This window comes from Vipera berus, assembly GCF_964194415.1.
Source record: "Vipera berus genome assembly, chromosome: 1".
Lineage (NCBI taxonomy): Eukaryota > Metazoa > Chordata > Lepidosauria > Squamata > Viperidae > Vipera > Vipera berus.
In genome coordinates this window covers 155,414,643-155,435,675 of record NC_138202.1, presented here as the reverse complement: position 1 = coordinate 155,435,675, position 21,033 = coordinate 155,414,643, and the positions used below count along the sequence as shown (strand labels likewise).

The following is a 21,033-nucleotide window of genomic DNA, read 5'->3' as shown; positions in this document are numbered from 1 at the left end:
ACGACAGAGAATGAGGTGGCTGGATGGAGTCACTGAAGCAGTAGGCATGAGCTTAAATGGACTCCAGAAGATGGTAGAGGACAGGAAAGCCTGGAGGAACGTTGTCCATAGGGTCGCGATGGGTCGGACATGACTTCGCAACTAACAACAACAACAAATGTAAATATGACATGAGTTGGGAAAAATCCAGATTTGGCACAGATGTATTGATAGCTTATTTATTCAGGCTTGGAGATCTGTGCCAATTCCAAAAGCTTAGAAAAGGTACTTGGCTGAATGAAAATATGGATTTCTGAAATTGAGACTTGTTATCATTCAGAAGGCATTCATTAATCCATATACATTGAGAGATTTACAGCATAAAGAGTACAATACTGTAAGGCAGGTGTCTTCAAATGTGGCCCTTTTATGACTTGTGGACTTCAACTCCCAGAATTCCTCAACCAGCATGCCTGGCTGAGGAATTCTGTGACCTGAAGTCCACAAGTCATAAAAGGGCCAAGTTTGAAGACACCTGCTGTTCGGCAATATATTTAATTTATTATTATTATAAACTACATCAGATGCACCACAATTTAAACTATAGTAATGACATCCCTGAGAAATAGGAAAAGTTGGTGCCACTAAATGGCAACTTAACAAAATTCCTGCCCAGTGCCACCTACTCAGATGTGTTGTGATTACAATAACCTGAATCACCAGCCAGAATGGGACTTTTATCTTCAATATTTCAGGCGGTTGGGAAGAAGTTGGTTTTCTCTTCTTAAATAAAAGCGTGAAAAAGCGACCGCAGAACCTAAGGATGCGGCTATTAGAGGAAAGACCAGGGCTTTTTTTCTCATAGAACGCTCAGAATGGCGTTCTGGAACCTTTTTTTTTTGCAAATACAAACAAACAAACAAACAACCCAGCTCCCTTATTGGTTTTCCTAAGCCTATTGTAGGGCTAGCAATCTTGGCTCTTTTTTTATGACTCGTGGACTTCAACTCCCAAAAATCCTGAGCCAGCCACGCTGAGGGGAAAGGGAGAGGTTTCCAAGCTGAGCCATGCTGGCTCAGGAATTCTGGGAGTTGAAGTCCATGAGTCATAAAAGAGCCTGCACTAGAGGAGGACATTAAAATTATTTACAGCCTAGACTCACAGCAGACTGTTGAATGGTATCAATTTTTTGCAGCCCAGAACTGGTGACTCTTAATTCTGTTCTTCACATAATAAATATTTGTGAAAAAAAATCAGGAATGGTAAAATGAAGACCATATCATCTTGTATTGACCTTACTCAAATTCCTGTCTACAGCTGGGCTTTTTTGCTGTAAATTTTGAGGTTATTTGGCATTCTCTAGACTTACTTAAGAACCACAAAATTTAGAAAGCTCTTCAATGGTTGGGGGTCATCTTATCCAAAATGACTCTTCATATCCTGTGAAGCTGTGTGTAAGATTTTACACAGTGAGGGGTGGGAAGGTTGTGGACCAGCAAGCAGAACTTTTCTACGACTGCTCCAGCATTTAAAACAAACATGGTCCCTTCGGTTTTGGATTCTGGAAGGCACGGAAGATGCGTCTTTTTAAGACAGCTTTTGATCCTTGATTCCGATAATGACTAGTGATCTTTTTTTGGTTCTGTGCCAATGTTGTTTTTATGCTAGATGTGATGATGGGTTGGTTTTGTAAGAAGGGCTTTTGATCTTTAAGAGATGGATGTTTTATATCTTATGTTCACATTCATTCAACCGTACACGCACAGACTTGTTCTGAGAAGATAGTATGAAACATTTGTAAAATAAATACTTAAAATAAAATTGGCTGACACAAAATAAAATTGGCTGATGCAAAATGCTAAGATATGATTGCTCTTAGGCTGAGCCTAGGTGGATAAGCATAGCTTGTACCATAAGAGGGATTTGTTCATCTCCCTAAACCAACCTTCTCTTCCCGCAGCCACATTATAGTTAGGTGTCAAGGTGGGAACCAGCCATTGATCTTATATGTAGTAGAGAAAAATCACACTGACCGTTATCAAAACTATTTAAACTCAATCCAAGAGGACATTTCATGTAAACAAACAGTAGGGCTGAATCATTTTGAAAAATATTGCTATCTTCTCGAAGGGCGGCTTCTCGTAGGGCGGCGAGGAATTCGGCACAGGACTCGTCGGGGCGTTGGTCCCTTTTTTCGAACTGTGACCTCGCGGCCACTTTGGAGCGCCGGGGCCGGAAGTTGGTGTTGAGCTTGGCCACGAGGTCCCGGTACGCGATGGTATTGATTGCTTCTGGGGCGAACAGGTTCGTGGCGATCTCTAGGAGTGCAGGCCCCCTGATGCAGAGCAGGGCTGCCGCCTTCGCGCCGTCCTCCGAGATCTGGTTGAAGCGCATGTACAGTTCGGCGTGAGCCAGGTACTGGGCCCATGTCTCGAGGTGGCGGGTGTCAAATTCACGGGGTTGTCCGGGCCTTGCCATCGTGGTGTTGGTTTCGGGTCTTGAGTCGCAGATGCGGTGACCGGCGTGGTCCGGTTGGCTGGCGGTCGCGTTGGGAGGAAGGGGAAGATTCCTCCTTCCTTCAGTGTGCAGTGCACTCCCCAAGTGACTTCAGCTCCTTGTCGGCAGCAATCCCACCTTCGTCGCCACTGTAATGTAGTGGGTCTGACACAAGGAAGAGACGCCAGCCTGAGTACGTGTTCAGCTCTTTATTGGAAGGGGGTAGCGTACTGAGGAATGAGGGTTACCTGGCCTCCTTAAATACCTAGCGAGGTAAACGGACAGCCAATGGGGTTGGCCCTAGGTTTCCGGCCGAAACTGGGTTTCCCGCCAAAACCGTTCAGGCCAACGCCCCCTGGTGGCTGTTGCTATGCAGGTGCCTGCATACATAACAAAAATTGTTAAGATTATTCAAATGAAATAGAGGACCCCTTCCTAGGTAGCCCTGTTGGACTGTAATCTGAAACATGCTAAGACTGCTTCCCTCTCTCATGTGGTGCCTTTTATATGTACTGGACTAAACTGCCATTATACCAAATTAGCAGAAACCTTGGATTATCCTGGTTGGATAGGATGGGAAATAATGTTTAATTATCCTATAGAAGGCAGGACTAAGGAGCAAGAACCTCTGAGCAGAGGGAGACTTCCTTTTGAACAAATTAATATGATTGCTCTCCACTTTACCACACATAAAATGTCCATGTATAAAATGGTTGCAAAGGTTTCACCGATGTTTAGCACTCTCATCTTTGCATAGATCAAACTCAAGGTTTCTTCCATATAAATGCAAAAGTAGACGTGTAATAACTCTTCACAGACCACTGTGGAATAATGCATACCTTTATGCACGAATTTAAATGTAGGATGTCACATGGAAAGCCTCTTGAACTCCAAATTAAAGGAACTACAAAGGTCACCATATCTAACAATGTGCTGGCATGCAGAAGAAAATGGGAGACACGAAAACTCTTATAAATAGCTGATAGTGTGAGATGCAATTAAATGTTGTCCAATTCTGCATTCTACAGAAAAGAGAGCAAAGAGCTAGATCAAATATGTCTTCAGAAAGAAGCATTTTTGTTCAGGTTTTAAATATTTTATGTTTCATTTCACTGACAAGTCTGTTTATGACTGTGATTTACTTGATTTACATGAATGATTTATCACAGTCAAATAAAGAGGATACATTTGGGCTGATAGATCTGACTTGTTAGAGTAGCTGTTACTGCCAATTCTCATTTTCACGCAGATGTTTTTTTAAATGGATGATTCTTCAATCTTGGCTAAAAACTATCAACTACTTGCTGACATCCAGTGGTTATCCTGGTTTTTGTAACTTAGATTGGAAGCCCTAACTATCCTACTGAAAAGGTAAGGAAAAGCCTTGAATGGACAAAACATTTCTCCGTGTCTCATTCTTCCTTGTGAATTCCCTATCAGGGTACTTTCAAGTTAATTCCTATTAAGTTCATTGGTAGATGTAAGCATGTGTTGAAATGTCTCTCAATTTTAATTTTGGCTGTGAAGCTTTTCAATTTCTATATATTTGTCTTTATTTTTACACCAAATACACAGCATGCCACTAAATAGATTGAAATAAAATCAGAGTCCGCATCAATGCCAAAGAACAACCAAACGAATGCATAATTTCAATAATGCACTGTCAAATTTTCAAGGTCTCCAGAACTCTTCATTAGCTTTATTATGATCCAAATATCCAAAATGGAGGAAAAAATGCTAAAAGTCCTGAAGTAAGACCAAATATGTATGATGTGAATGTGTGTTGTCGCCGGGGTGGGGATTATTACTATATTATATTTATTTTACTACTTTGATTTTCATTTCTTTTATATTGTGCTTTTATGTCTTGTAAGTCGCCTTGAGATGCCATGTGCGAGTAAGCGGCAGCATAAATTTTCTAAATAAATAAATAAATAAAAATATTGTGACCATATGGCGTGTAATTTAAACTGAGTTTGAAAATAGAAATTACAGGTGGAATAAATTGATAAATTAATCTTCCTTAATGTTACTCAAAAATAGATTGTTTATTGTCATTACTGATTAGGTTTGCCTGTGATCTACTGTTATTATTCAGTTACTTTGCCCTGCCTGAATATTGACCAACTTGAGGGAACAAAGGTACAGATACAGGAAGTTGCATCTGAAGTGATTTACGCGTCAACTGCAATTCTTGACTTATCATGGTCTCCGTTGGACACAATGAGAATTCTTGGTTATGGTGACAACCATATCCTACTTGTATATGAAAGCCACCAGAGAATCTAGCTTTGTGATTCTGCATTTCCTATTTTCTCCTGCCATGAGGGTGGACCACCTAACCATTTTGGAAGGGCAGGACTAGATCTCATTATTGTCTCCCTTACCCTAAGCTGCTGAGAATGTGGCCACTTCCTGAGTTTTCTTGCTCTGTGTCCAAATTACTGTTTCCTCCTTCCACTGTTGCAAGCAGGGGAATGAACACTTCCATTCCTATTGGCTAGTGTGTATTTTGATGGGCATTTTGTGCTGGGTTGCTTTCCCTCAAAGCATAGAACTTAAAAAATAATAATTGTGAATAGCCTGTGATAAATGCAGAGAACCAGTTTGGTGTAGGGGTTAAGGCACCAGGCTAGATACTGGGCAACTGTGAGTTCCAGTCCTGCAGTAGCCACAAAGCCAGCTGGGCGACCCTGAGCCAATCTCTTTCTCTTAGCCCGAGGAAGGAGGCAGTGCAGTGGTGGTATTCAGCCGGTTTGCACCAGTTTGGCAGAACCGGTAGCTAATTTTTTGTTGCCCAGGACCAGAATGGCCTTCCAGAAGTGGCATCCACACAGAGAACCAGTTGTTCACATATTTGAATCCCACCAATGAGGCAGTGGCAAAACCACTTCTGATTGCCCAGACAATTGCCTGGAATCAACACTGATTCAAAGACAGACAGACAGACAGACAGAAAAGTATTTCCAGTGTTGACCAAATTATATGGATGAACATCGTCATTTGTAAAATGCTCCATACTTCTAGAAGATCAACATGAAAAATAAGTACACTGCTTAAAATATTTCCTGTGTTATAAACATCAATTCTCCAAAGTTTCAACTACTACCTTTTATCTTGTTTACAATGGTTTTATTAGGCTATTTGTCAGAGTCCTTCCTGAACAATCTTTGATTGAAGCAGTAAACATATTTTGTAAAAGAAAGAAATGGGTACCGTAAATAGTTAAATAAAAGATCCATGTGTAGAAAATATTTTCTTTTAAATCTTCAAATTGCAGGCTTATACATACGTGTAGCATCTGACATGGTGGCAGAAGGACATCTAGTGGTCAGTTTAAGTGGGACTGAGTAGAATAGTAATACTGTAGTAGTAAAGCATTGGAAAACAGTGCAGATAGTCCTCGACTTACAATCGAGTCCAAATTTCTTGTTGCTCAGTGAAACATTTGTTAAGTGAACTTTGCCCCATTTTATGACCTTTCTTGCCACAGTTGTTAAGTGAATCACTGCAGTTGTTAAATTAGGAACATGGTTGTTAAGTTAATTTGGCTTCCCTGTGGATTTTGCTTGTAAGAAAGTCACAAAAGTTGATCACTTGACCCCGAGACACTACAACTATCGTAAATATGAGTCAGTTGCCAAGCATCCAAACTTTGATCATGTGACCGTGGGGATACTGCAACGGTCGTAAGTGTGAAAAATGGTCATAAGTCACTTTTGTCAGTGCTGTTGTAACTTTGAATGGTAACTAAATGAACTGCTGTAAGTCGAGGACCGCCTGTAGCTTGGAAAACTTTAGAAGACCAAAGTTAGGAATATGCTAAATGTCTAGAAATTGAAACAAGCTGTGGTCTGACCGTATTGGAATTGTCCTGAGTTCAAAAGGTCCCATTTCAATCTGAGAACTTCTGGGAAGGTAGCAGGATGTCAGGATACGGTTGAGTTGGAAATAGTCTACTTCAGATTCAAGACAGGCACTAATAAAGGAGAATATTTGTAGCTCAGGGTTGACATGAGGGGTCCTCGGTGCTCTCTGAGCTTGGTTTTTTTCTTGCAGACGTCTCAATACCCAAACTCGGTAACATCATCAGTGCTAGTCTGATGCACTGATGGTGTTACCTAGTTTGGGTAATGAGACGTCTGCAAAACAACAACAACAACAACAACCAAGCTCAGAGAGCACCAAGGACCCCCTAAGGCAATTTCAGCTGAACTATTTTTGTATACCTCCAGGCAAACTATTTAGCTGCTTCTTCTTCTTTTTTCTCCAAAAGTTAAACTATATCAAAAACAAAACAAATCAACAAAACATTTTTGCAGGATCCAATCTGGGTCGTTCAGCCGGCCCAGAGATTTTGTCTTCTGACTTTTGGACTCTTGCTGGAGCACATCCTCAGGGAACTTCTCTAGCTAGCTAGAAGAGAGAAGGCTAGAGAGAAGAATCCAAAAGCTTGGAAGATTAAACCCCTGGCCCGGGTGAATGACCCAGACTGGATCTTGCAACATTATCCTGGGACACGTATATTTGCCTTCGTTCGAAAAATTTTCTGATTCCATCTTGGGTATGAATATCAAAATTCATCTCTGTGTGCAGTGTGCATGCCGAGTGTGTGTGTGTGTGTGTGTGTGTGTGTGTGTGTGTAAGATTTACCTTTGCAAAGAAGGGCTCAGGGACTGTTTTGTTCTGTTGCCAATTGCTCTCAGGGTAAAGTGATGTCAGGGGATCACTAGTCTGGTGGTGTTCCTTAAAAGGGAAAGATAACGTGGCAACTACTGGAATCTCTTTTGGTTATTGAATGCCACCGCCCAGAGTTGCTCGGGGAGTGAGATGGGCGGTTTCTAAATTCAATATATAAATAAATTGGGTCGCTGGGTGGAAACCAGAGCCTCCTTTTAGGCTAGAGAAGCAAAGGGTTGGGTTTTTTTCCCCCCTCCAATCTTGGTTGCGGAGAGTGGGGGGTGGGGGTGGGGAGAGAGAACATTTTGTGCACGCATATTAAAAGGGAAGCCTTTCCCCTTTCCCACACATGAAGAGGATTTGCATTTTATATTCCCCTGAGAGTCCATGAGTTGCACAGGTTTGTGAGAGAAAGAAGAATAATGCCACAAAACATCTGGCTGTAGTTGTAGGTCCAACAGGATTTTTCAGAATTTAAACTGAAAAAGAATTGCCTTTTAAAACAATGTAAATAAATCCCTTTCTGCCTCCGGCCTGCCTGCCTGCTTACCTGCACATAGTTTTGAATGTATCCTATGTATGTATTTACCTCCTAACCCAGGGGTAGGCAACCTTGGCTCTTTTATGACTCGTGGACTTCAACTCCCAGAATTCCTGAGCAAGCATAGCTCAGATTGGAAACCTCTCCCTTTTCCCTCAGCATGGCTGGCTCAGGAATTCTGGGAGTTGAAGTCCACAAGTCATAAAAGAGCCAAGGTTGCCTACCCTTGTCCTAACCCTTTACTGGATTCATGATAGGTTGGCCATATGAAAAAGGCTGGGCCTGAAACTGTCCTAAGGAGGTACAGTAAATGTTGATAAGGTCAGTTCCGGTCATTAGCTACCCTCCTGCATCTTCTCCAAACATGGCGAGATCTTCTTTGGTGCTCGCCCAGGTTCCCTGCCCCCATCAAAACATCGTGCAAAACCAAGAGCCAGTTTGTTGTTCTCTCTTTACAGGTGGTCCTCGACTTACAACAGTTCATTTAGTTCCAAAGTTACAATGGCACTTATGGCCATTTTTCCACATACGACCATTGCAGCATCCTCATAGTCAGATGACTGAAATTTTTTGACCTTCGCAGTGTCCCAGGAATCATGTGATCTCCCTTTTACAACCTTATAACAAGCAAAGTCAACGAGGAAGCCAGATTCACTGAACAACTGTGTTATTAACTGAACAACTGCAGTGGTTCACTTAACAACTGTGACAAGAAAGGTTGTAAAATGGGACAAAATTCACTTAACTACTGCCTCACTTATCGACAGAAATTTTGGGCTCAGTTGTGCTTGTACGTTGAGGACTACCAGTATCTATATCTAAAAGAACTCTCCTGTGTAAGTTCAGAGATGGTCATACAAAATAAAACCAGTAGAAAATGCAAGCTACTGTTTATATCCATTCTCAAAAGTTGTGATAGCCACCAGCATTGAAGGCTTTAAAAGAAGTTTATTAAAGTCTGCCAGCCATGGTAGTTATACATTACATATCTGACAAGCTTCTCCACAATAAATGCAAGGTGTTATTTTAATTTTGTAGTGTAGATGGTGAGCTATCTTGAAACATTTGAAATGCCTGTATAAGAACAGAAGTCTTGATGGAATGGAGTTTTGGCCTAATCCAATAAAGCTCTCCTAGTAGTCTTCTACCTTGGAAATTTTCTGGAAATCGTTGATTGAGACTGAAATTAAATTAAAATAAGTTAGACCATGACTGGCTTCACTGGCAGGCTCTTGTCTAATTGTATTTTAAAGGTAAAGGTAAAGGTTCCCCTGCACATGCGTGCTAGTCGTTTCCAACTCTAGGGGCCGGTGCTCATCTCCGTTTCAAAGCCGAAGAGCCAGCGCTTGTCCGAGGATGTCTCCGTGGTCATGTGGCTGTCATGACTAGACGCCAAAGGAACGCTGTTACCTTCCCACCGTAGTGGTCCCTATTTTTCTACTTCCATTTTTACGTGCTTTCGAACTGCTAGGTTGGCAGAAACTGGGACGAATAACAGGCGCTCACTCTGTTATGCGGCACTCTGGATTCGACCCGCCAAACTAACGACCTTCTGATCAACAAGCTCAGCGTCCTAACCCACTGAGCCACCGCGTCCCTTCAATTGTATTTTAGACGTCTGTAAATTTTTATTTATACCTTAGCATATTATTGTAATGTGAGTGCTAAAATAATTATGAATGGCACTAGTGGGTATAAAAATTATTGCTGTGTGCCAACATTTATTACAGGCTGGCTGACAATATGCAACCCTATTAGTAAAATATTTTTATTTAAATTAAAAAAAACAGGGAAGAGAAAATTAACACAGTTTTAAGTAATATTAATGCAGTAGTACAAATAAAACCAATGCAACCCCCTCCATCTGAAATTGAAGCTCTCTGCCAAAACTGGAGAGATTGTCTGGAAGCAAAGAAGCCACAATTTAGATTTGATCACCAATTTTCATCAACTGAGCCATCACAACTGGGTCATAGAGAAGAACTCTTTAATAGATCATAGAATTTTTGCAGGATTTTTGTGGGAGAAGGACATTCCTCAGATCTGCTATCATCACCACCACTCTGTCCCAGGAAACAAAGTGAAAGGAAGGGAGCAGCGTAAGTGCCAGTTATGTCCCATATAAGCATGATTGGATGGAGATAAAGTAATCCAAAGCTTTGATGTCATTGGACATTGAACAACCAAGGAATTAATCTGAGACATAAACCATAACAGAGCAATAAAAGCCAGCAAGCAGAGCTGGTCAGGGAAGGTCTAAAAGTAATTGGCCAATCATCACTTGAAAAGTAACCCATGCATGATAATTTAATAGACACAGTCGTATGGGATGCATCACTTGCTAGTCCTTCAAGTGATGACTTGAGCCAAAACTAATATTAAAAGATGAAGATCATCCGGTCTTCATTCATCTTCATAGTGCCACAAGACTCTCTCATTTTAGCTGCAACACAAATTAGTAGTATTTCAAACAAATTTTTGAATTGCACTAAAGAAACACAGGGTAAACTTGGGAATAGTTAAACTTCCAACTGCATAGAAGTTGAATTTGGATATCACATTCATATTACTTCTGAATTGTTTGAAAGTTTGAGTAACTAACTGACACCATTACCTGAAATATTCTATGGTACTAGTGTACCTGTTCGGAAAAAGAAATATAGCTCAATATTTAAATTGCTATAATTAATAATAACAGAAAATTGCAGTCTCCTTCCTAATTTTCCTATCAACCAACATTGTTTTGCAAAAATATTACATGTGGCCTTATTCTTGACTGATCAAAAATGATGGTTGCCATAGGAACTGCAAAAAGTCAGTGATTACATCCCAATGTTACAATACAGCAGGTTTGCTATTAATGTTTGCCTATATTTCTCAGAACAGAAATGCTTGGTTAATTTTTGCAAAGCAATTTCTCAGGGAGGGAATTTAGTATGTTTAGATTAATTTCTACATGTGAAAATGCAGCATTTCTTTCATGGTTTTATTAGTGGCAGGAAAAAAACTTGTAACTTCTAATGGTATGGCTGAAAAATCAAATTCAGTCACTGATTAAAGCCTGAAAAAAGTCTTTATTGCTCATTTTTGCAACAAGACATACAGTTAGGAAACAGTTAATGCATTCCAGCTAAATCTGGAATAAACCATATATATTTTTAAAAGAGTCAGAGAAATGGCCTGTCAAAAAAGCTATCATTTGGAAGCTAACTCAGAAAAATGATAGACCAATATTTGATTATACTATTTTTACAACACTAGTCAGATATCTTAGTTCTCACATTGTGGATAATGGTAGCCAGATAATGGTTTACTTCAAACAGCAGCACCTGACCAACCATGTTTGGGTTGGGAAGCTAAACAAGGTCAGACCTGATTAGTAGTTAGCTGGGATCCTGAGCTAAAGATTAGAATTTGAGGGGGAAATCCCAGAATATATTGTTGTAGGGAAAACTACATGGACATGGACTGCATGAGAAGTTTACCCTGAGGAACCTTAGTGTTTTTATGGGTGTCTATGGAGATTCTCAATCAACAGGTCCCGATTGTCCCAAAGGTGCTTTTTCAAAAGGCAACTAGACTTTCTTTGTTTTTCCTTGAAGACATTTTGCTTCTCATCCAAGAAGCTTCTTCAGTCTTCTTCTTCAGAACTGAAGAAGCTTCTTGGATGAGAAGCAAAAAGGAAAAACAAAGAAAGTCCAATTGCCTTTTGAAAAAGCACCTTTGGGTTTTTATGGGTGCTCAGATAATATAGGAAACACTGCTAATCGACAGAATGGTTAACAGAATGTGTAATGTCAAGTGTTTTTATTTAAATTATGGTATTTGAAATCTATACATATTAAATATGTTGCAAACTTGATGCCACAGTTCTTCTATAATGTGCATTTATTTTTGTTAACAAAACCCTTTGGAATAGTCTCCATTAAATTTCATAACTATTTTTCTAACCTTTCAAGGTATTTATTTCTGTTTATCCCATCCACTTTTGTACCAACTACACATTTGCTAAACATTCCCTCCATTTCTTTATCCCAATAATTAATGATGCCCACAGCCAGTAGTTCGATCCTGACTGTCTCAAGGTTGACTTAGCCTTGCACATAAGAACAGAGGGAGGAGGGGGTTGCCCAAGTGCTTCACTAGTCATAATAATCTTTTGTCCTGTGGGAACCAAGGTCATCGGTTGCTCTGAGACTGCAGGCTGGGCGTTGTGAAAAAAGCCCGCCAAATAATTGCATTGGGGAATGTAGTTGCTTGCATAGCTTTGTGGGTGGGATTTTTAACTTTGTATTGGGGAATTGTTATGTGTGTATCCAGACTTGGTTTCACTCTTGACCGTGCTGATACTTTGTAACTAATAAACATGTTCTTTGAGGAATTTGCAAGCCTTGGAGTTCTGCTTTATTCGTCTCTCTGTCTGTCAGAACCATGACAGCATCCTTCTGAGTTTGGTAGAGGACCCAGATTGTTGGGGGCAATATGCTGACATTTAAACAGCTCAGTGAGTGCTGTAAAGCATTACGAGGTAGTATCTAAATGCTATTGCTATTAAAAATGGATAGAGGACCCAGGACTGATATTTGTTAGACCATGTCTTGAGATCCTTTTCATCTGCTGATGAGCATTCAAGTATGGCTTTCAAGGAATTATCCTCAACTGTCATGTCATCCCACCTATATTAACTAGGTTGCTAATCAGTATGCTATGGGGCAGCTGTGAAATGCTTTGCTGAAGTCAGAATAGATCATGTCTATAGCAATTTCAGAATCTATTAAGGAAGCTATCCAATCAAAAAATGTCTTGCAAGACTTGTTTTAACTAATTAACATTAATCAAGATACTAGCTGGAATAAGAAAATATGAATGCAGTCTATATACATAAAAACACAATTACTGTCATGTGAAGGATTTTTTTGCCCAATTATTTCACATAGAATAATAATAAAAGTACACACACACACACACATTTTGAATTTCTGGGTTCCTTTTCACATGCATGTGTATCAGTTTGTCACTGCAAGTTCCCAGCTAACTTTAGAGTTCTCAGCAGGGCTATTCTATTGGTTGTATTGTAGAGGAAGACCAGCAGAAACAATTTTGGTTGATCTTCTTTCTGAATTTTTTCACTTATTGCAGATCCTTATGAATACTGTAACTTTTAAGAATTGCAATGTGATACTCTGTATGTTGTTCTTCGTTCCTCGCCTTTTCCCCCCCTTTTAGTCAGCTGCTGGCAGGAATTTTGTTCTTCTTTATTCAACTTATGGTTTAGGTGGCTTTTCAGCTGAAGTGGTCAACAATATACAGTAGTACTAGAGATAAATCAACAAATTATGCGGCTAGGACTTTCACACTACTGCAGACACAGTCCATCCCAATGAAATAAAGTCAAAGTCATCAAGTCAAGTGGCCTATGTGTATAATCCAACCTGGAGAGAAACATGAGGATTTGAGTCCCAAAAATGAAACTAACTTGTTCCCAAAATTACTACTGCTTTGGAGTTGATGGCAATATAATAAGTTATTCTATGCTTTATCACTGAGAAATGGATTCATGTTCAGGGTGAATCCAGTGACAAATATGCTACAAGCCCCCGGAAATGCATTTACAATTGAAACATCAATTTGTTTTTATTTTTATTAAGTTTATGAGCACATATTTAAGGCCAGAAAGCCACACAAAAAATGACAGAATCATGAAATAAAATAAAATAAAAAAAGAAGTCTTTATTCTTTTGGCTCAACTGTAGTGTGGCTTACCGTTCTTTATGGTAATAGCATTTTCCCTGCATGCAATTCACCAAGACACAAAGTCAACAGTTTCAGTAAAAGGAGGAATTAACATTTAATTTTTCTTTGTGGATGGAATACAAAAAGAAAATGTCCTGATGGGATCAGATATACAAGTTCGATACTTAATTTTGTGAGAAAAATATAATAATTGTGAAATCGCATATAATATTTAAAAGACTTCTAGTGCAGCATGAATCAATAAGAAGAAGAATAGTCTATGTAAACAAACACTGGAAAAGATTAAGGATGTTGAATAATAAGACTAACTGCTGATGTAGGCAGTGCTAGAATTTCAAACAAATCTTTCCCACCACATTTCAATTACGAGTTATAGCTATTTGGAAGCGAGTGCATTTTGGACTCAGTCTGGGGAAAAAAAATCACATTAAGATGTGCGCAAAAATACAGTACTAATTTTTTTAAAAAAAACGAAAAGAAAAAAAAAGCAACCCAGAAACCTAACATTCTTCCCCCATTCCCTTCTTTCGGTATTTTTTTCCACTTTGTGAAATTCTTCAATTAAAAAGTGCTATGAATAAAAGGACCCTCTGTGACATCAACCCGAAAATCAGTTTTGTCATTTATGTACAAAATGCTGAAAAATAAAACTGAATGAGATTTGTACACTATTTATATTTTTCCTTAGAAAAAATGTTTCACCGGTTATTCTGAACAGATTATTACGCTGTTTTGCAATATGAAGTGCACAGCTGGCTACGCACTGTATAATACTCACATAAAGTTCCAGAGAAGAATCAAAGAAGTCTCAGGGCAGAGCAAGAAGCTTCCCCCGCCTCCCACCCTCCCCTCCCACCCCCCACTAGCTGCAAACTATTGCTTGATGAAATGAGGGATGACGTCTGATTGAACAATTTTGTTTCACTTTTGCCACCAACATATGGCTTCCCATATTAGATTTCTGAACAAATCCAAGAAAAATACAGTAGCGAAGGCAAGATAAAACGACATGCATTCAGTGATAGCCTCCCAACTACTTACAATGGTACAGAATACATCATAATTTTCCTGTTCAAGGTTTGCGAACTACACTTATTGTGGTACATATTTGATGCAATAAATATTGTGCACAGGTCATTTATTCCTTTGCTCAAACATGCACCACAGGGTTAAAGTAGCTATTTACACAGACAGCTTTATCTCATTGACACCTACAATGTCAACCTTGCTGAGAGCAGAAGATGGCTAAACAATACTGCAGGAGAAAGTAAAAACTAACTTGACGGATGTCCGACTTCCCCCCCCCCCGTCCCCTTTTTGGATCGTACAGTGCTCCAGATTAACGTAAGGGATGCTCCAGGATTCTTAAGAAGATACTTCCCGTTATCTCCACCCAATTTTACAATGAAGAGTACAGTTTTATATGCTCTTCCTTTAACACATGGCCCCGTGAACTCAGTGGGGATGATGATCGAGTACATAAGCATGGATGCACACTGTAGTCAATGTTCATGTCACCTTCGTAATGGAATAGTTTGAAGGAGGAGGTGAGGTGGGGTGGGAGGAAAAACATCTGAGCTGAACAACTGTTGATTTTATGAGACTTACAGGCACATAAGAATTACCAGGATGAGCCATAAAAGATTGATATTATTTTGTAAGCACCTTGGAATCTGGAGCCATCCTGAAACACAGAAGTCTTTGAAACTCTTGTGCAAAGAAGTCCTATTTGTTTCCATGCACGGTCTACAAGTGCAGCATGCCTCCATGCAAATCACTCCTGCCTATACATTACAAGAGAATCAGACAGCCGGTCCTCATGTTCCCCCTTGACCCTGGAATCCCCCTCCCCACCCCCGCAACATAAAACCCATTTACAAAAATAGTCACATATAATAGTAAACAACCTGTGGGTTAAAAAAATGACAACTTCACCGACATGGGTTTTTGTAAAAATATGGCAAACGTGTGTGGCAGTTGGAATGCAAACATCGGATACACTTGTTGTTGTTTCTGAGTGTTTTATGATCGACACAGGTCAATTCTAGGTTGGCACCTCTTTTACTGATCCCTACAGTCTGGATAGCCATTTTTCTTTCCTCTTCAGCAGTGTCAGCTGGTAATGCAAACAAGGAGCTGCCTGTCAAAAGAGCCGTCCTGTTTTACAGAGCAGCATTTGAATTGGCAAGGGGTCACTATCTTGTTAATAGGCACTGACCTTAAGTATATAGCTAACATTTGTATGTATGTATGTGTGTACACACACACACACATACATACACACACACATATATATACATACATACATAATATATTTATAGATATTTTTATGTGTGTGTATGTCTGTCTAAGTGTGCAAAAACAGTCAGTTTGGCATAAACCTCCTATAGGAGTCCTTTTGAAATAATACTTTACTTTCTCAAACTGTAAACAATTTGTCATAAAGGGATCGTTCATTTTGCTCATTTTTTATAGTCCCTGACATCTTTACCTCTATCTTCTTTTTCTGATTTGTCTTTCTCATATTTATCTTTGTCGGGCTTTGTAACGCTATCATAGGAAGGTGGAGAGGTGGTGGAGGGAGTCATATCGTTTTTTTCAGGAGTAGAATTCTCATTTAGCTTATCAATGATCATATCTTCTTTGATAACTGTATCATTGCCTCCTTTAATCCTATCTTTACTAAACAAGCAGGAAACTTTTTTAACTTTTTGCCTCAAGAGGTAGCACCTAAAGGCTCGCTGAATAATAACGGCAGATACCTCCTCTTGTTTTCGTTTCAGGGTGGTGGTAATTGGTTCATAGGAGGCTTTTGACGGGTTGGCAGCCATAAACCGGTCTTCCATTTGAATTCGGAGGGCGTCCATTTCATCACTTTCACCCAAGACACGTTTGGTGAAAGCAAACAAGATGTCGAGGCAGTGAATTCTGTCACCGCTCACCATGGGCAGGTCCATCGCAATAAGCTGAACTTTGTTTGGTTTTGGTATTAGAAGAGGAGGATCCAACGAGGCTGCAAAATCAGAGAGTTTGGCAAATTCTATGAATTGGGTTGCATCCGGATCAAACTTTTCCCAGACCTCGTAGAACATCTCAAAATCATCCTCGCTCAAAGGCTCAGCACTTTCTTCAGTAGCCACGCTGAAGTTCTCCAAAATGACAGCAATGTACATGTTCACTACAACTAAAAATGAGATGATAATGTAGCTGACGAAGAAGAAAATCCCAACCGAAGGGTTGCCACAGTCTCCCTTGACTGAGCTACCCGGGTGGTCTATCTCCGGGTCGCAGTCTGGAGGCCCGCTGTTCAGGATGGGCGCTAGCAGGCCATCCCAGCCAGCAGAGGTGGTGATCTGAAAGAGGCAGAGCATGCTGTTGCCAAAAGTTTCAAAGTTGAACAAGTCATCGATGCCAACTTCTCTCTTCACGTAGGCAAAGTTGGACATTCCAAATATGGCGTAGATGAACATGACCAGGAACAGGAGGAGACCAATGTTGAACAAGGCAGGGAGAGACATCATCAAGGCAAAAAGCAGAGTGCGGATCCCTTTTGCACCCTTGATTAGACGCAGGATTCGACCTATCCTGGCAAGCCGAATTACTCGGAACAAAGTGGGGGACACAAAGTATTTCTCAATGATCTCCGCGAGGAACATACCTATAAACAAACATTAAATGTCTATTAATCTGAAATGCAGATTTAAAACTTTAGATGTTAATTACAATCTCATATGAAAACATAAAGGATGAAACATATTGTAAACATTAAAATCATCTGTTAATTACTCATAGTTTTCGTTTATAAACATGTTACATCTTTTACTACAATGAAAATTTTCTTACCTACAATAGATAAGATGACAACCACAAAGTCAAAAATGTTCCAGCCTATTGTAAAATAATAATAGCGGAGCGAAATCAGTTTCAAGACACATTCTCCGGTAAAAAGGACAATGAAGATCAAATTAATTCGATACAAAATAGCTTCCATTGCATCAGTTTGGTCATCAGTTTCTACCATCATGGTAACCATGTTAAGGCAGATAAGAATCATGATGCTGATGTCAAAGGCTTGTTTTGTTACAAAATCAAAGACCATGCCTTGGAATTTGTTCTGTAGTTGAAGAAAATAAAGATTATTCATATATCTCATGATCAGTTATAGACAATTATAATCTATATAATTATGATCTGAAACTGCTATAAACTTCACCGTACAGTATACTAGTCAAACTGCATAGACAGAAGGTGCAGCAAGACAGAATACCACTATGTTCCCGGAAAGTCAGAAGTGTGAAGTTATGAAATAGGAAGCATATCCATTAATAGCTTTCCTGTGGGATTTCACAGACTCATTGAATACCTGAATCAGATAGGGGTACATAACAATTACTGCAATTGGGGGGAGGGGGGGATGGTTAAAGATAAAATGTATTTTAAAACTTTTCAATAAAAAAAAACAATTACTGCAATAACTCTGTTTTGATTTGTTAATGCTGGATTGGTTTGGTCAGCCCTAAAGTCATTTAATGGGACGCGGTGGCTCAGTGGGTTAGGACGCTGAGCTCGTCGATCAGAAGGTCGGCAGTTTGGCGGGTCGAATCCCGAGTGCCGTGTAACAGAGTGAGCGCCTGTTACTTGTCCCAGCTTCTGCCAACCTAGCAGTTCGAAAGCACATAAAAATGCAAGTAGAAAAATAGGGACCACTACGGTGGGAAGGTAACAGCGTTTTGTGAGCCTTTGGTGTCTAGTCATGCCGGCCACATGACCACAGAGACGTCCTCGGACAAACGCTGGCTCTTCGGCTTTGAAACAGAGATGAGCACCGGCCCCTAGAGTCGGAAACGACTAGCACGCATGTGCGGGGGAACCTTTACCTTTACCTTTTAAAGTCATTTAAATGTAAGGGGCATAGTCTTCAGACCTTTCCTGATCGTACTGCGTAATTTTGGTGGCATGATTATTGACAATTTGTAACATGTTTTCCCCCCAAAAGCGTTTAAGCTAGAAACCATTGAAAACTGTAGAGTAATCCAGGGGTCTCCAACCCCCAAGCTGCAGCCTGCTACTGAGCCGTGACCTGGGCCCGCCTCATCCTCAGTTACTAATTTAAAAAGATGGGTTTTGTGTGTGTGTGTGTGTGTGTGTGTGTGTGTTTGTGTGTGTGTGTGTGGTGGTGGTGGTGGGGTTATAAGGTATAAATTGTTTTCTAACTCTAGCATGAGTTTTCAAAAACAGTGAGAACGATGAAAAAAACCAACAACCACCCATAACACTTACTGCTGGCCTGGGTATAGGTTTCTGTGGTTTCTTGGAGCCCAGTTTTTTCATTGCATTATAGTATTTTTTCTGCTCTTCTGTCATAAAGATGTCTTGACCTCCAAAGTAAAAAGGGAGAAACAAAACCTAGTTACAACCAGACATTTCTATTCCCTTTTTTTCTTTTCTGTTTTTTCTATATACTGACTTTTATTTGATGGACAATCTCTTTCCCTTGGGCTGCCTATTATTACTAAAGCAAAAGCCGAGCACGTGGAGGAGGACAAATTGGTAGGAGCAGTCCCAAACACAAGCTCTGCTCCTTTGTAGAAGGGTTGATGTTGTATGCAGGCATGTACAAGTGTGCAGGGTTTCGGTCTGTAAGCCCACCCACTCTTTTGCGCTTCCCTTCATTAGGGGTGGCTCCCTAATGGGTAGAGAACAGGGCATCCTTCTCCCATAGTTCGGCTAAGGTCAGGAATTTAATTTCAGCAAAGTTACAGCAGACTGAAAAAGTATAATTGCCACCATAGTCTCTCAGCACTGCCATCATCACTTCTGTCACCGTCGTTATCATCAGGTATTAAACTTTTGTCTCAATTTCCAGTATCTTAGAACAACCCCCTCCCATAAAATAAAAACATCCATAGTTAGGGAAAAACCAAACAAAAATAATAAAACCTCCAGGTTACAAAATAAATAGACGAACAATTGGAAAATATATATATTTTTCAGCTCTCATAACGCAAATACCTTCAACAAGTAAAAAATAAAATAAAAAAAACCCAAAGCCCATATTGAAAAAATGAAAAGCATGATAAAAAAAGATAAGTATGGAAAAGGATCACATCCCAAATGACATCCAGAAGGGTTCATCTTTTGCTAGTTTCCAGAAAGCCATTGCCAATAACTATTTATTATTTAGATTTATGAGGTCCTTATGCATATTTACATGAAGTAGTACATTGTATTACAATGTAATTGTTTATATAACTCCCTCCTTTAAAACTAACTCATGGTGGAAATCTTTCATTTCATGTATTGGTTTTAACACACCATATGTTCCTTTTTTACAGCGGCAATTTTAGAATTAATGTTTACAACTTATTTTTAGGAAGTACACATTGGAATAATAGTTGCATATTTGAAAGAAAGAAAAATAAGAAGAAATACACAAAGCACGATGTTTTTCGTAAAATAAAACCTCTGATAGTCTTCTGAAATCACAGCGATAGAATACTTATCTTCTTTTTTTGCTGATTGAAGTTATCTATAATGACACCAATAAATAAATTCAAAGTGAAGAAGGATCCAAAAATAATAAAGATGACAAAATAAAGATACATATAAAGGTTATCCTCATAATGTGGCTGTTCTTCCACCTGCAAGGGAAACAAATTTTTAAATAGAAAAATGTTCTATTCAATTCTATAAAATTTATGGGTATTTATCTTGAACCCTGGGCCAAGCCTTACCATATTTAGTCTTTATATGAAACAGTTATTAAGAACAGCATAGAGAAATTCACCAATTTTCATTTTAACTTTACATAGAGTATCGATGTACAATTATTCAACTAAAGCATTTTCTTCTCAGTTATTATTCACTTTTCTCTATTTCCTCTCCTCTCTAAAATCCACTGATGTAGATGTCATGCTAGAGCACATGGCTTTTGCTAATAGACAATTGAGGTGTTTAGACTCAAAGAAGTAGCTAAAAAGAAAGACACATCCTGAGCTTAGGAGAAAGTGAGAAGAAACCAAATGGAAATGAATGAAACAGACTTTCTGGATGAGACAGAGCCTATGCATTCTGCCAATTATGATACAATATGTTAATGTATTTTAAAAATGTTAGCTTTAAGCATGTGGTCACAGTTTTTCATTGGGACCAGTCATTGGGAAAGAGTTTTACTGCTTTCTTGGAAAACAGTCATTTCAACAAAAGGAGATCTCACATTTATATCCCACATTTCTTTTATTATATACAATGAAGCTTGTACAATGTGTAGCTATGGAACTATAACTCATCTGGTTTCTTGACACTACATGTACACACATACACAAAAGTATAATGAAACAAAAAGTATATGTTGATGTGTGTGTGTGTGTGTGTCTGTGTGTTTTTGACAACTGATTCTCTTTTCTTTTTGCTTTTCTTTTTGCTTCTCGGAAATAGAATTATGATAGGAAACTTTATCAGATAAAAGGCATCTGAGATTCTTTTTACTGATCTTAATGTGCAAAGCAACTATTTTAGATTTTATTTCTTCGTTTTTATTGTATTCCATATCATGTTGTATTTGAAGTATTCTTGGTCTGTAT

The 21,033-nt window shown here is 39.3% G+C and overlaps 1 protein-coding gene across 1 annotated transcript in view; it reads right to left on the bottom strand.

Moving 5' to 3' along the window:
* Positions 1–15,912: 15,912 nt before the first annotated feature.
* The window catches only part of LOC308664431 (sodium channel protein type 2 subunit alpha-like), a gene marked incomplete at both ends in the record, with an annotated part of 61,466 nt that continues 56,345 nt past the window's right edge, over positions 15,913–21,033 (bottom strand). The window contains 4 exon segments of the mRNA XM_081321667.1: positions 15,913–17,108; positions 17,294–17,564; positions 18,731–18,828; positions 19,950–20,091. Of these exon segments, the coding sequence (XP_081177793.1) occupies positions 15,913–17,108; positions 17,294–17,564; positions 18,731–18,828; positions 19,950–20,091 (1,707 nt within the window).